Here is a 14,330-nt window from a genome sequence, read left to right on the forward strand (position 1 = left end):
AAGATACCATAGTTTTTATAATAATGACAAAAGGATGAAAGCAGCTTGTTGGAATCTCAAATTATCTTTCCATTATCTTGAACAAATACTGTGTTGCTATTTCTATTTTTCTGGATCAGTTCTGACACAGCCAGGGACATGGTATATATCCTTTCAAAACAATGTTGAGATTGCCCTACTACTTGGAGACTTTGCCCTGAGGAAAAACTTGCTTTTTGCAATTGTTTGAGCTCTAGCTACATGTATGTCAATATGTAGGCCACAAAACCTCCTACAGAATTGGGACCAGACCATCATAGATTGACAACCTAAATTAAACTTAATTCTTGCATACAATGCAGGCCTCTTTTTCAACTTTGTATGTGATAGAGCGTTTCTCCTAGACCAGTTCAGATGTTTAGATTAAGTAATTACTGCTTAGCCTGACTGTGGGTGATGAACTGAAGGGCTGTGTTTGCACTGAAGCATTCTTATATTAATAAAAACCACAAAGATTCTTTCCTACAGCAGATACTTAGGCTGTTCTTGAAGGACTTGTCTTGACTAATTCATTTTAATCTGTTGATTTAGGTAACTGTCTCTCAATTATGTGCTGTAACAACAGTGTATTAGTCCTAAATTCGAAAGGCTCTGGTATCATACGTGGCTCCATTGGATTTGAAAGTACTTAGATTTCTATATATTTTCCTAGGTGTTGGATCCTCCGCGCATTTGTTGTTATATTTTTTCCCATAATTTCTTACATTTAATATCCTGTTTATATGCATCTTCTAAGAAGTTGCATCCTAGTTTCTTATTGTATTCCCAGACCACTTTTCACAAAAATTTGTTCCGATGCTTTGTTCTCTGCTTACACCTATTTGCTTGGCGTGGGAACCCCTGAATGTGATCATAGTACTCCTGTAGCTCATTGGTTGAATTTTCAGATGATGCTGCTTTCACTCCACTGAAACACCAGAAAACTGAATACTCCTCCCTTTTGGAATTTCTCAGACATATACTGCTAAAAAAGTAAGCCAACCACTTGTGAAAGATTACTTAGATAGAACTTGTATTCAGCTTGTAAAAGGGAGAGTTTCCTTACTGCTTTTGGGAAGTCTGAATGCATTTTAGGTTGATTGATTACTGCTGAATCTGTGTATAACTTCATACAGCTATCTTTGAGGACAGATCTTCAGTTTAGAATCCCCTAAGCATTTGCTGTTAAACTGCTGCTCACTTTTCACTGTTGCAGAGTGATCCCATAGATTTTTGAAAGCAGAGGACTAAGAAGATCTAGCTAATGTCAACTAATGACTATAATCCTGCTTTAACAAGACCAGGTGTTTCTCAGAACTTTTTTACAGCTCTAGCAAATAAAATAGACTCCCACTTGAGATCTCCGGACGGCAGCCTGGTTGTTTGCTGGACACTCGTGAAACTGCAATTATACAGACCAGGTGCTGTAAATTTTTCTTAAACATAGCAGAGCTCAGTCTGTGGGTATGAGATTCTAGTTAGTCTTCCGGTCTTCTTAAAGATTCTTCAGTCCTATTTTGCATCTAGTACAAGCAGCTGTGAATTCCCCATTAGCATAGTGAATGGCTTGATGCTGAGGATGGGTTTGGGTTACAACTCATCTCCACAGAACCATGCAATATTTATAATAAACTACAAGATTTTCAGAATTTCCAGAACCAGGCAGTTTTTATCCAGAAAAGACAATGGGTCAAAATACTAAATTCCGTACTTTTGCTTCTTAATTCTTGACCATTCTGAAGAATGGACTTAGATCATAAATTCCTTGAGGGTTCCTGCTTGTGGCTTCTTCTGGAGCTTTCTGTGTGGGCTGTTCTACACACTTTCTGAATCAGCTGGAGAGAAATCTTTTTGTAATGACAAATTTCTCCTGTCAGCTTGACCTTCTGATTAATCTCATGACAGAAAAAGCAGTCACTGGTGACTTCTTGCTTTCTAAACGCTCTCCTGACATTCAAAGTTGAAAAATAAGCTTGCTGGAACAGTAACTAGAGAGCCATTATTTCTGTGCAGCTTTTCTGTATAGTGAAAAAAAAATCCTATCTTTTTTCCCTCCTCTCCCTTTTTTATTCTAGGAACAAAAAACCCTGCTCCTCCTCCTTGGGGGTCAGAAAGATAAAGGAGGAGAACAAACTTTTGTTTCCAAAAAGTCTGGAAAAACTGAATATATGTACTGTCATTATACTGTGGTACAGTGTATAGGCCAATGACAATACATAATTGTACTTAATGCTGTAGATGTTTGAACTTACATGATTGAACTTAGAACTTTTACTGATTTTAGCAAGAACTTGGAAAGCATAGAATATATTAAAATTTTCCTGTCTATTATAAAAGAAGATTTCTCATACGCTTTTTCTTTTTTTTTCTTTTCCACAAAATCTCTTAGCCAAGCTTTTGACACCTCGAAACTGATGATGCCTCCTACCAGCTATGTCTTTGGAAGCGCTTTTCACCATCGTGACATTTTTGAGTGGTCACAGGGATCTAGTCCATTTTTTAAACTATTGACATCCTTCGAGAATGGAAAATTATCACTACAACTAAATGCCACACCTTTCAATGAAGAGGTGACGTTAGAAAGAGAGTGTCCCTGTATGCTTAGACTGGAGAACTATAGTTGTACCGTATAGGGCAAGTTTCTCTCCCAGTGGACCTGGGAAATGTGTTTCAAAATAGTCTTTAGTTAAAATTGATTATAAACTGAGCAAGGTTCATAAGGAAAGGTATTGTCTTTCTGTAGGTGAATTAATATAACAGCCTTCCCAGGCCCTTTGGTATAACACAGACCGTTCTGGTCTAAAGCAAAGGCAACGAACTTCACGATAACTACTGCTATTAGGCTGATGATGTCAGCTATGTTTGCAGCTATCCTGGAAAGGGAAAGCGTGTGTGACAGTTGCAGCTGAAGTCCAGCCCAGTGGGTGGGCTTTTCTTTCCTACCCACCCCGAAAAGCCAGCCAAACTATCGTATGTTTCCTTTTCAACAAAGCTCCAATTAATTCTGACCCTACAGCATGTGCCGCGGAATAATCACAGAAACGGGAAATGCTAATATGTGTCTTGGGAGGCTGGCTCTCCAGTCCTGTCTGGCTCGATACAGCACATTTGGAATGATGTAACTGAATATAAAGTCAGCATGCTTATCTCCAGCATCCGAAGTATGTTTGTTTTAATACCTGATTTTACACTCTTGGAATTGATGCAGTTTAAAGAAAAGAGAGTACCCATGTATCAATGCCCTGACTGTAAAAATGATAGCAATAAAAAGTATTTGTTTGGGTTTATCTACTCGTTGGGGTATTTGAGATAATAATCCTTCTAATATGGGCTTATTCTGGGCCCGTGTTTTAACAGGTTATGAGCAGATGACTGTAGTTGTCTGACTTACAACTTTGTGTTGGTATTCATTCTGTTTACATTATTTGTCTGATTATCTTTTCCTTTCACAGAATCTATGAAGGGTTTGCTTTATTTGTATAACCAGTTTGATTCCTGAAAATACGTTCTGAACTAAATGCCGTTGTTTTACAACAGTACACTAACAACATTGTGAGATCATTTAAAGCCTTTTGTTTAATAGCACAGTGAATGCTATAAGACTATTACAGTAAATATGTTAACATTAAAAAACACCTTGGAAAAATGAGGAGTTTTTTAATTCTAGAATTATGGACGACATCAAGCAGGCACATCTGTTCCTGTCTTTAATTTTTCAGTGAAATGTTTCCCTGTTGATTTTTGGAGAAAAGTGTTTACCGTCAAATTGGGTGTTTGGGTTTCAGTTTTAACAATTACACCTCTAAATATGATTTCCAGTGCAAACTTTGACACTGAGGTTAAAAACATAAAATTAAAAATTTCTTTTTGTTTGCCTTTCAGTTACAGGACTTAGGAGTCACAAGTTGCTTCTTGTGGCCACAGTGACTGGAAATGCTTCATTTCCTCTAAAACAGAAGCTCATGTTTTCATGGAAGTGCATATCTTCAGAATAAAAATGAAAATTACTAGAAACTTTCATAAGATCTTCAAATCTGTTAACATAAACAGTATACAGTTTTCTTCTACTTCCCTCTGTTCCCCAGAATTATTTGCATTTTCAGTTTAGTCTGTAGAGAGAACTCTTTTGCTGCTCATGCAGCCCAAGCTGTATTGAGCTGCTTAGTGTAAATATCATACGTGAAGCTGTGCCTTATGAAGCCGTATAAATACAGGTGCAGGGTATACAATGTATTGTATAATTTGAGAGCACATGGGAGTTGTTGCTTATATCATACTCATGATTTAAGAAAAATAGGAGGTAACAGGACCCAGAAAGATCTGTGCTTGTGTTCTCTTACTCTGCATATTCCTCTTTGTCTGTGACAGTTATGCATCTTCATGCTGTGTCCCAAAGCTATTCTAAATGAGTGGCAAAAATGTTGTCTTTTAGATGTTGAAATAGTTCTAGGTATGCTGTCTGCAAGAAGAGTGCTCCACAACTCAGGGGGGTAGATAACTTCCATTGGAAAAGCTTGTCTAGCATAAGGATTTAAGCGTTGTTCATGTATACTTTTTTTTCTTTGAAGTACTACAAATATTTGGTATATTTGTAGTATTTTTAAGATATTTTTTAACTGTTCCATTATATAGTTTCAAATACGATTTGTTATTTTCTTTTTTTCCAGTTGTTTCAAGATTGGCAAATGTGACAAATACTGCAATTCAAAACAAAATAATTACAAACTTTATTTCTCCTTGAAAAATAGGTCCTTTCTTTGCGTCTGTATCTATACCTAAAGTTTCTGTAGTGGATAGAACATAAGTTAATGTGTAGCATTTGATAATTTGTAGTTTCTTGATGTATCAAATACTTGTTGATTGTTACAAATGCTAAACCAGGAATAGTTTACTGGCTTTCTCTTATAACATGCAGTGTCTGCTAACTTTGAAGTTCAGTAGTTAACTCAAAAGTTTGCTGGAGCTGACTAAGGATTCACCAGAGATTTTTGAGAGAGAGTTTGTCATCAATTTAAAGCTTGGAGAGGTTTGCTGTTGCAGCTGTCTGGTAATTCTTGGTTCTCTAGAGGAAAGGGAAGCCTTTTGATAAAATAGATCAAAGCATTCTGCTCTTTCAGTGACTGATACCTATAAGGAACTTAGAAGTTTCTCAAAATGATTTCACAACGCCTATCTCATTTGCCACACTTTTGCATTCTAGTTACAATACAACATAGGTAATAAGTTATATTGTAATTACATTTACATCATCATTTGAACACTTCTGTTTATGGGTAATTTACAGATCTAAGTCTTTTGTAAAACCAGAGATTTCTAATTTACCAAATACACTGTCATGGTTAATAGAGTTGATGCTAAATCTTCTTGTTCTTTGTCTGTGCTGTACACATAAAGGTACCCTCAAAGACTGTACTTCTCCTGTATCATTAGTCCTGTACCACATTATAGATGTACCTCTTAGACTGTAGGTGACATAGAACTATAGTGTAAAAATAGGTTTCATGCTATTTCTAGAACTAATTCTTTTAGCCATTTGAATTCTGGCAATGAAGAGCAAATATGGAGAGAGTGAGTTACAACCAGAAGTGTGCACTGCAGTGTCCACTTAAAATGAGGCCAGTTTATTGCTGGATTATACATACACTTCTGAGATTTGTCTGGTATCAGGGTGTTGTCTCTGTTCCTTTAGACATTCCGGATATGTAATTGCTGTGACCACACATGTCCAGTCTTCTCAAAGAACGAGTTTATTGCATCATAAGCGTCGGACAAGCAGCCAAAACAAAATGATGAAATTGGCTTTACCTTGCAAGTTGTTTAGCTGAAGGATGTCTGAGTGAAATTTGGTGCTGTGCTATGTTAGAAGAACGTGAAAGCATTAGCTTATAATGTGCCGTACTTCTGTGCATGGAAAGAAGCAGTATTCTCTTGCTGGGGGCAAGTTAGTGCACAGCAGAACTAAGAAGATGTGTTTGTGCTGTTCACTTTTCCTCATGTTAGAGTAATTGTAACAACTGATGTACTTACAAAACAGCATAATTAAACCACTTATTTCAAGCTATCTTAAATTAAAGCCTATCAAGGAATTTCAGAAATTGTTGGTGTGTCTTGGGATGTAGTCTGTATCACCCTAAGAAGTCTATCTAGTGTATGTTGATAGATTAGCCTTATTATCATTTAACCATTAGAAGTGTATTATTGGCTAAATGACAGGTGTCAGTGAATGTTAGGTAGTAACCGCAAGTTCTTTGAACTTGCTGTTCTTTAGATAGTTTGGAGAAAGAAAAAGACTTGTATGGAGGCTGAGTTTTTAAACACTTAAAACACTTAAAATGCAAACTAGATAACTTACGTGGTACTAAAATCTCAGAAAATAGAATGTTGGGAGTCTGGTGAAGGAATAGCTAGTTCTTCACACATTAAAATTTGCTTGAACTCACATTTAAAAGTGGCATATAGATAGCAGAAGAAAATTCCACGTACTTGTGCTTGTAATTGTTTAAACTTTTCAGTGCTATCGAAGATATGTCTGGTGCTCTTGTCTTGCTTGCTCATTAAGCCCACAAACAATGGCAAATTGTAATTCCATGCTTCATAGTCTCCCACAGTTTTACGTTCTGCCTGGTCTTTCACTGCATCAGATGCATATGCTTACCTGATTGTTTATCTCTTTGTCTGCTTGACATGTGCTTCCTAGCAGCTACTGTTGAACATCTTTTTCCTTTGTTTTGTTTTTTTCTTTTTTCACAGTGTGGGAACTTTGCTGTTTTGGTGGATGCTCACATTTTGCCTCAAGGCTCCAGTAAAGACACCAGCTGGTTTTCAGATCATGAGAAAGAGGTAAAACAAATATAAATTCTACTTCAAAAGCATGTGGCTGTGGGGAAAAGTTGGATTGCCTTGAACTGTTCAGAATTTTTCAGTGATATCAGAATATTTTTTGTTATAGCTAACTGTCAGCAGTAGCTGAGGGATCTCAAAGTGAACCATATGAACCTTTTTTTGGTCATGAATGAACACTTTCAATTTATCTTTTAATTTTTGAACTCTGTGTGCATGCCTGCATGTGTGCATGCTGTCCTGATTCTTCTGACTTAACTTCTAATTTTAAAAACATACCTTTCATGAATGTTTGTAAATTATCGTGAGAGATAAAAAACAGATTGTGACAGGTATCATTTTTGCAGAGCTTGTTGGTGAAATATCTTTCTATTAATTGTTTTTCCTCTCTCTGAGAAGTGTGAATGATGTTGCATTTAGAGAGTGCAAGAAAACATAATGAGAATGAATCATAAATGGTAGCAGAACCATTGTATCTTACAAAAGGAAATTTCTAGACTTTATTTTTATCATTTGTACATCCTGACAACAGATGAAATTTTGGAAAATAAGTGCATCAGTGACCAGCAAAATTACTAATGTAATTTTCGTCAGATTCTGTGTGATTTTTGCTACAATCTTGTGATGAGTTACTGGCAGGAGTTTTCGCTTAGTTCAGTCTGTGTGGGAATTTGAGAAGTTCCCTGTTGAAAATGAATGCAGGACATGTTTTGAATGCCTGTGGACTTTCCCGCAAGTCTCTGTTACGGTAATTTTCAGCAGATAGCTTTCCTAATAATGGCATAATTAACTTGTCACTGCAGAGCATCCCCATACATCTGAATGTAGTAAATGTAAATAAAATTGAAAGAAACAATAAATTAATATCCTGAGGGAGCGAAAGCAGCATATTTAACATGTTAAATATTAACATACAATTTGTGCTTTATTAAGCAGAGAAAGAATTAAATACAGGAAAACTTTTAGGCTTTTTTCCTGACTAGATGAATATTCATTACCCCTTGTATTTATAACCAGTTTTTCTATCCCGTTTATCTGACTTAGAAGTGTTTTCAAAATGTGTTTTGTAGGACTGCCAAAACGAAAGATGAATTTCAGGAAATTAGATCATGATTGATTTAATGAAGAGGCACAACAGGGCAGCATTCATTACATTTCTGTGACTGCACATTTTGAGTGAAGTACAAAGGTTGTGTATTTTCAGCAACCGAGAAGTGTGATTCCAGTAGCTCTACTATTTGCCTCCTGAAAGTTCTATGCGGAGTCTTTGTTAAAGTGGAAAGAAAAAGGTTATTAAGGTGTTATGGGCAAATTATGCCTATGTTTTGTTTTTTTTTCAATGAGAGCTCTTACTTAGCAGTTTTCTAAATTTTTGTTGTTTCCAACATCTGGAAAACTCTAGGGGTATTAAAGTTGTCTTTGCTTGTATGTGGAATATGCAGATACCTCTTAGAGCCGTTGTAACACAGACAATTCCTGCTGATCCCCTGTGTATCCCGGATGAAAGTCAGTGGCTGCTGTTTGTAGGAGTTGGAACCCCCTTGGAAGGATGTTAGGTGGGTGCAAGAGTGGAGACATCACTGCCGAACACGGATGGCAGTGCTTCTGCTGGCACTGCGGTTCTGGGCAGAAGGAGGAATTGATGCTGACCTGTGAGCAACTTGGAACTAAACGAGTGCCCATATGCTCAGGGCTAGCATAAGAATGTGCAGTGCAAAATTGTCTATCTGGGTGCTGTAAAGATACAGTTTGTGTGCTGCTGTCATGTGTGTTGTATTTATAGTCATCCTGGGATTGCTGCAAGATGCAAATTGAGACATTTGGGAGATTTTTCTCTCTTTTTGCCCTTCAAATTTCTCTGCACTTCCTGTCCTGTCTCTTCTCCCTTGGAATAAAAAAGTCAAAGGTTTATCAGAGAGAAACCTCAAGAAACATTTGTTAAACTTATTTCTATTTAGGTCCTTGCTGTGATTTATCAATAGGCATAGAGAAGGTCTCAGTTACAAGTTCTTTTTAATGGTGGAAGTATGAAGAGCTGATTCTCTTGAAACCTGCTCTTGTTTATGATTTCTTAAATATAGGTCTACATAGTTCTTTGTGGAGAACCATTTAAATAATGTTTCCATAAGCATAACAACTAAAATATTTTCCATGTAGATTAAGGAAGTGCATGCTAATCTTTATTGTCATAGAAGGAACCAATGCACACACTGTTTCCTCTGCTTTCTAGACCTTTTCATTCTAACCTGAATGCAAACTCCTGTGAAGGAATGTGTAATGAAATCATTTTAATGAGTTAAACAGAAGAATAAGTATGTACAGTATTTTATAATTCTACTTTTAAAGCAGAAAGGAAAATGTATTTCTTTCTATATGGAGAAAATGCTGTTTGTGGTTGACTATTTATGTGCATTGCTTTCATTTAGAGCAATACTTCAAATAATTTGTTGCTCTGCATTCTTTCTAGATTAATCAAGGTAAATTTCAAGCCAAGACATTTTAGTTTAGATGGTACTAATGTAATTCTGTGTATTCTCCAAAATGCTGTAAAAAGATAAAATGATATTTTTGTGTACCACGAAGTATCATTTCTGTGAGAACATAGTTATATACAATGAAAAATAAGAATACTGAGGGAAATGTCTCAAATATGTGTGTATATCTTAATCTGAAAACTTATTCTGGTATTCAAGAGATTAATTTTTTTGCTTTTACTCCAGGTTTTTTTGTATGAATATTCTGGCTGAAGGGTTACTTCTGCTTGAATTGTATGTGGTTTTTATTGTGCTTTTCTGAAAAAAAGTATGAAAGATATGAACAATTATGTTCAGGAGCAGAAAAATCAAAATGAACTAGAGAAATTAGGTTGCTTTGACGGAATTAGCTCTGAGTCTTCCCCCCAGAATTACACTGAATTAAAGCGAAATATTTTTTTGTGGTTTATAATTATCTTGCAGAGAAATAGGGTTGCTAATTTCTTTGCGGATTTTAACTAATATTTTACTTAAATACCTAATGCAATTTACATTTTTAAGATTTTTTTTTTCCTACTTTGCATGCAAATGAAACTACTCTGCTGCTCAAAAATTTTTGGTATTGTAATATCATATATTTCATCTGCCAAGTGAGAATTTCATGATGTACTTCCTCTCTTGTTTTGTAGCAAATTCACCCTGCCTTGTTCCTATTCATTTCCTAGATTATGTGCTTCTCACTTCTGTGTGCTTAATAGCAGATAATATTTTTCCTTTTTATGTGAAAGGGAGTGATTTTCATAGGGTCATAGAATGATTTGGGTTGGGAGAGACATTAAAGATTCCAACCCCTGTACCATAGGCAGGCACATCTTCCTCTACATCAGAATGCTCATAGCCTCATCTAGCCTTGCCTTGAACATTTCCAAGGGGCATCCGTGTCTCGGGACAACCTCTTCCATTGCCTCATAGGAAAAAAATCCTTGCTAATATCTCATCTAAACGTCCCCTCTTTCAGCGTAAAACTGTTACCTCTCATCCTGTGGCTGCACTCCCTGTTAAAGACCCCTTTCCCAGCTTTTCTTCTGTAGGCCTCCTTTAGGTGCTGGAAAGCTGCTCTAAGGTCTCCCCGGAGCCTTCCCTTCTCCAGGCTGGACAACGCCAACTCTCTCAGCCCTGAGAGTTCTGATTTCTGTTATGTGTCTGTGGGTATGTATGTAAATGTAGATCTAAATGGGCCAATGGTTACTCTTTCAGGAGCTCAGCATGCTGCTAGAAGAAGTTGTTGCTTCAAGGGTAAAACACTACTTGGAAGCGCGTAAACAACGTGGTCAGTGGAAATCAATGGAACGTGCACCATCTGGTCCTTTGTTTCTTACTGGTAAAATAAATTTTTTAGCTTACTGTGGAAAAAATATGGTGGAAATGTGTGTTTTTTATTTTTATCATGAGAAATTTGCCGTTGGGAAAGCCAGTAAGCCTGAAATAGTTCATGTTTCGCTCTGGAATTACTTCAGTTACGTTACTGAAAAAATTGAAGTGGGTTTTAATTTTTTAGTCATTAAAAAATATAAACGTAACGCGTGTACTATTAGTATGAGAGGCTATGGTTAGGATTACAAGAATAAATGGTGTAATCCTGGGTGCTCCAAAATTGATGGAAAGCTTGCTGGCTTGCTGAGTCTCATTTCCACTTGAACGCATAGTTTAGAAGCTTTCCATTTAGAAATAATATCTTTACTTCTCCATCTTCTGACAATCTGTTCATTCTTGAAGAGTTGCCATGATTTGATAAACAGCATTTGTCATTTCACTAGTGTTACTGGAGGCTTAGGATTAGTGTCAATGAACTTGGGTGTGATTATTGTGCATAAGAGAACAGTAGTAAGAGCATTCGCCGAAGTGTAATGTTTATTATTATTATTATTATTATTATTATTATTATTATTATTATTTTGTGTGTATGAGGGTGGTGAGATTAATAGGTGCAGTTTCAGTACATGCATGTTTTAAACTAAAGGTAATGATTGCTATAGCTTGTGTCCTAATGTTAAATCAGCTTTGGGGCTACATGGCTTGCCAGTTTTTGTTTAATGTTATTTCACTAGCTGTTCTGGTCATCATGGTGAGTTTTACTATTGATAGGCTTATCTGTTGGTGTGATATCACATAAGCAATTTTTTTTAAATACTTCTTAGGAAATAATGATTTTTTTAAAAAAAAGTTATTTTATTACCAGCCTGGAGCACTGGCCTTGTCACAGAAAAGAAGGGCTACAGTAGTAAAGCCCTACATTGACTATGATTCCTCACATTTCCTCAAATATATTGAAACAAATCTCTACAGAAACATGAATTCTGCAATGAATGTAATTGCATACTTAGAATATACCATCAGTGTATATGCCGATACAAGGTTTTGAATCCAATGTATATTATGATAAAAATATTAATTCTGAACAAATTATTTGCCTTTCAAAATATTTTTTGTTATTGAAGAGGTTAATTCCTATAGAATTCTAGTTGATGGCCGCAGCTTTAAAGAGTATTATCAATATTAATGAGTGTTTTTCATAAGGAAAATACAGGTTAAATACTGCATGGTTGGCTTATTGCAAAATTTTAGGCATGTATGGGAACTTGATTGTTATAGCATGACAGGAGGGTTTTTTTCCACCCGTGAGAACACAATGCTGCTTTAGTAAGAAGTGCTTCAGGACACTAAGGGATTTTCAAACCGTTTTTCCTTGTAAGCTGTAACTACATTTTATCCCTTTAAAATATTGTTAATATTTATGAAGCTTATTATTTATTTTTAAGTTTCCTGACACAGTAAAAAGTAGCTTTTCAATATTTTGTAAGATAAAACTGCCAGGCATAATAATTGTTTTTATATATACACACAGATGCAACACTAATTTCATGGTGGTCGTGAGATTTTAGGGTCGTGTATTTTCTTTGATATCATGAACTTTTTGGTAAGAATACTGGTATGCTGTCCCTGAGTTGTGAGCTGATCTTCTGCCTTACCTTTATTTCCTGAAAATGAAAAACATAAGGATATGTACTTGAGGATGTCATCAGTAGTATCTGTCAGTTTTATATTGAAAAATATTTACTTTGGATGAGACAGAATTACTTGTCTATCAGTTTTCTGCAGTTAATCTCACTGTCATTAATTAACACTAAAGAAATAAAGGAGGAAAACAATCTGTGATAACGAACGTTCTTGTTGAACTTAATTTCCCAATCCATGTCTTTCCTCTTCTGAGCCTACTATGCTCTGGGCTGTAATTTGTAAGAAAGGTGTGCTTTGTTCAAGTCCAAGAATCAAGTTTATTCAAGTTACGTTCAAGTCTGTTCTTACCTGAGAAGGAAATAGCAGTGTAGGTGGGTGTTCACCAGATAAAATGGGACCTGCCTCTAAGGTACTGACCTGTTTAGGTGAGCCACATGTCTAGTAGTCTTACAGTTAAATCACTTAAATGTGGCTAAGACCTTTTGGGTTTTGCCTTCTTTTGTAGGATCATAGGTCCTGTTTGTGGAGTACAAAGAGATGTTTTTGTGTTTTTTCACAAGCAGATGAAATGCAAGATAGCTGGCCAGTGTTTGGCTGATTGTGTTTTGTAGTATACAAAGCTTGGAATGTGGCTAAGTGCATACATATATTGTAGGAGCTGCTGGTGAAATGTTTAAGCTTGCAGCTATTGTTGCATTTGGAGGTTATTTAAAGTTTTTGAGCTCTTCAAACCGAATGTGGTTTCTTTTGCTCAAAGTTATGCAAGTCTGTGTCTAGAGTTTCACTGCTGTAAAACCCTGGCTATTGCCAGGAAGAGTGTATCTGTAGAAGGACCATTAAGATGCTTATTAACTGGTTATTTACCACTTCAAATATGCCAGGTCGGCATTCCACCCCTATTTGAACTTGCAACTTTTCAGGTCACTTTTAATTGAATTGTTGTCCACATTTCAAGATGTGTTCAAAATTCATTAGAATCTAAATTATTAGAGCAGTATAACTTAAGATTTTTGGCTGCCTCTAATATCAAAGCATGTTGTATTCAGATTTTCTTCAGAAATACAAGTCAAGCTCCCTTACTTTCAGCAGATTTCATCCTGTTGTCTAGATCTGTTGAGAAGACTGTTGTTTAACTGGCTACTGAATCTATTTTGAAGAGAAAATTTTCACCTATGACAATTTCTTTTCTATGTTTAATATTATTTAATACCACCTTTCAATTTTGTGGCACACAATATAAATACCCATGCATGTTACTTGTTAATTTAGATTTTTTTCATTTAAGTTACACCCACACAGCAGTGTGTGGTGGGTCGCATACCATCTCATTAGGAAATCTGTGGGTGTTACACGCAGGAGAAGAAAGAAAGAAAGAAAGAATGGAAAAATGAGAGAAAGTAGCCAAGACAAGCAAGTTCTTCCTATTCTTCCTTCTGTCTGAACAATTTCCCCACCCCTCCCAAATGGCCAGTATGAACCATTTGCCAAAGTAAGCTTAACTTTAGTCTTTGGACATAGGCTTTGGTTTCCATTTTCTTTCCATTTTCTGCTTTAGTTAATGTCCAAACATGTTCGGTTTTGGTTTGATTTTGCTTTGGTTTATTTTTTTAAGAGAAAATTAAAATAGGGTACGTTGTCAAAGATTTAGTTTTACCTGCATCCAGTTTCATTGCCAAAATCAGGCAAGAGGGTTGTTGATCAGGTATGGTTGTTTGAAGCTCACTGAATGAAAGCCATCCAATAACAAACCCATGTATTAGTGACTTTCTCTCATTAATTAAAAAGTGAACCCTACTTCGCAAATGTATAATCTTGAAAGGTACAACTTATATATAAGTTTATATATATAAGCCATATGTTTTCACTTTGCACCTCCTCTTGTGCTACTCAATAACACATGCTAGATTTTAGTGATGATGTCAAGCAGTTGGTGTGTCGTAATGCTCGCCTACTGTAGACTTTAGCAACCTAAAAGCAGAG

General features: G+C 36.0%; 1 protein-coding gene across 6 annotated transcripts in view; it reads left to right on the forward strand.

Moving 5' to 3' along the window:
- SLX4IP (SLX4 interacting protein) overlaps positions 1 to 14,330 on the forward strand; it is an 81,197-nt gene that overhangs the window by 30,014 nt on the left and 36,853 nt on the right. For all 6 annotated transcript variants that reach the window (XM_054062121.1, XM_054062124.1, XM_054062122.1 and 3 more), the window contains 2 exons: positions 6,769 to 6,858; positions 10,590 to 10,713. In XM_054062121.1, the coding sequence (XP_053918096.1) occupies positions 6,769 to 6,858; positions 10,590 to 10,713 (214 nt within the window). The remainder of the gene's footprint in view (positions 1 to 6,768; positions 6,859 to 10,589; positions 10,714 to 14,330) is intronic.

Source organism: Cuculus canorus, chromosome 3 (genome assembly GCF_017976375.1).
Source record: "Cuculus canorus isolate bCucCan1 chromosome 3, bCucCan1.pri, whole genome shotgun sequence".
In the NCBI taxonomy this organism is placed as follows: domain Eukaryota; kingdom Metazoa; phylum Chordata; class Aves; order Cuculiformes; family Cuculidae; genus Cuculus; species Cuculus canorus.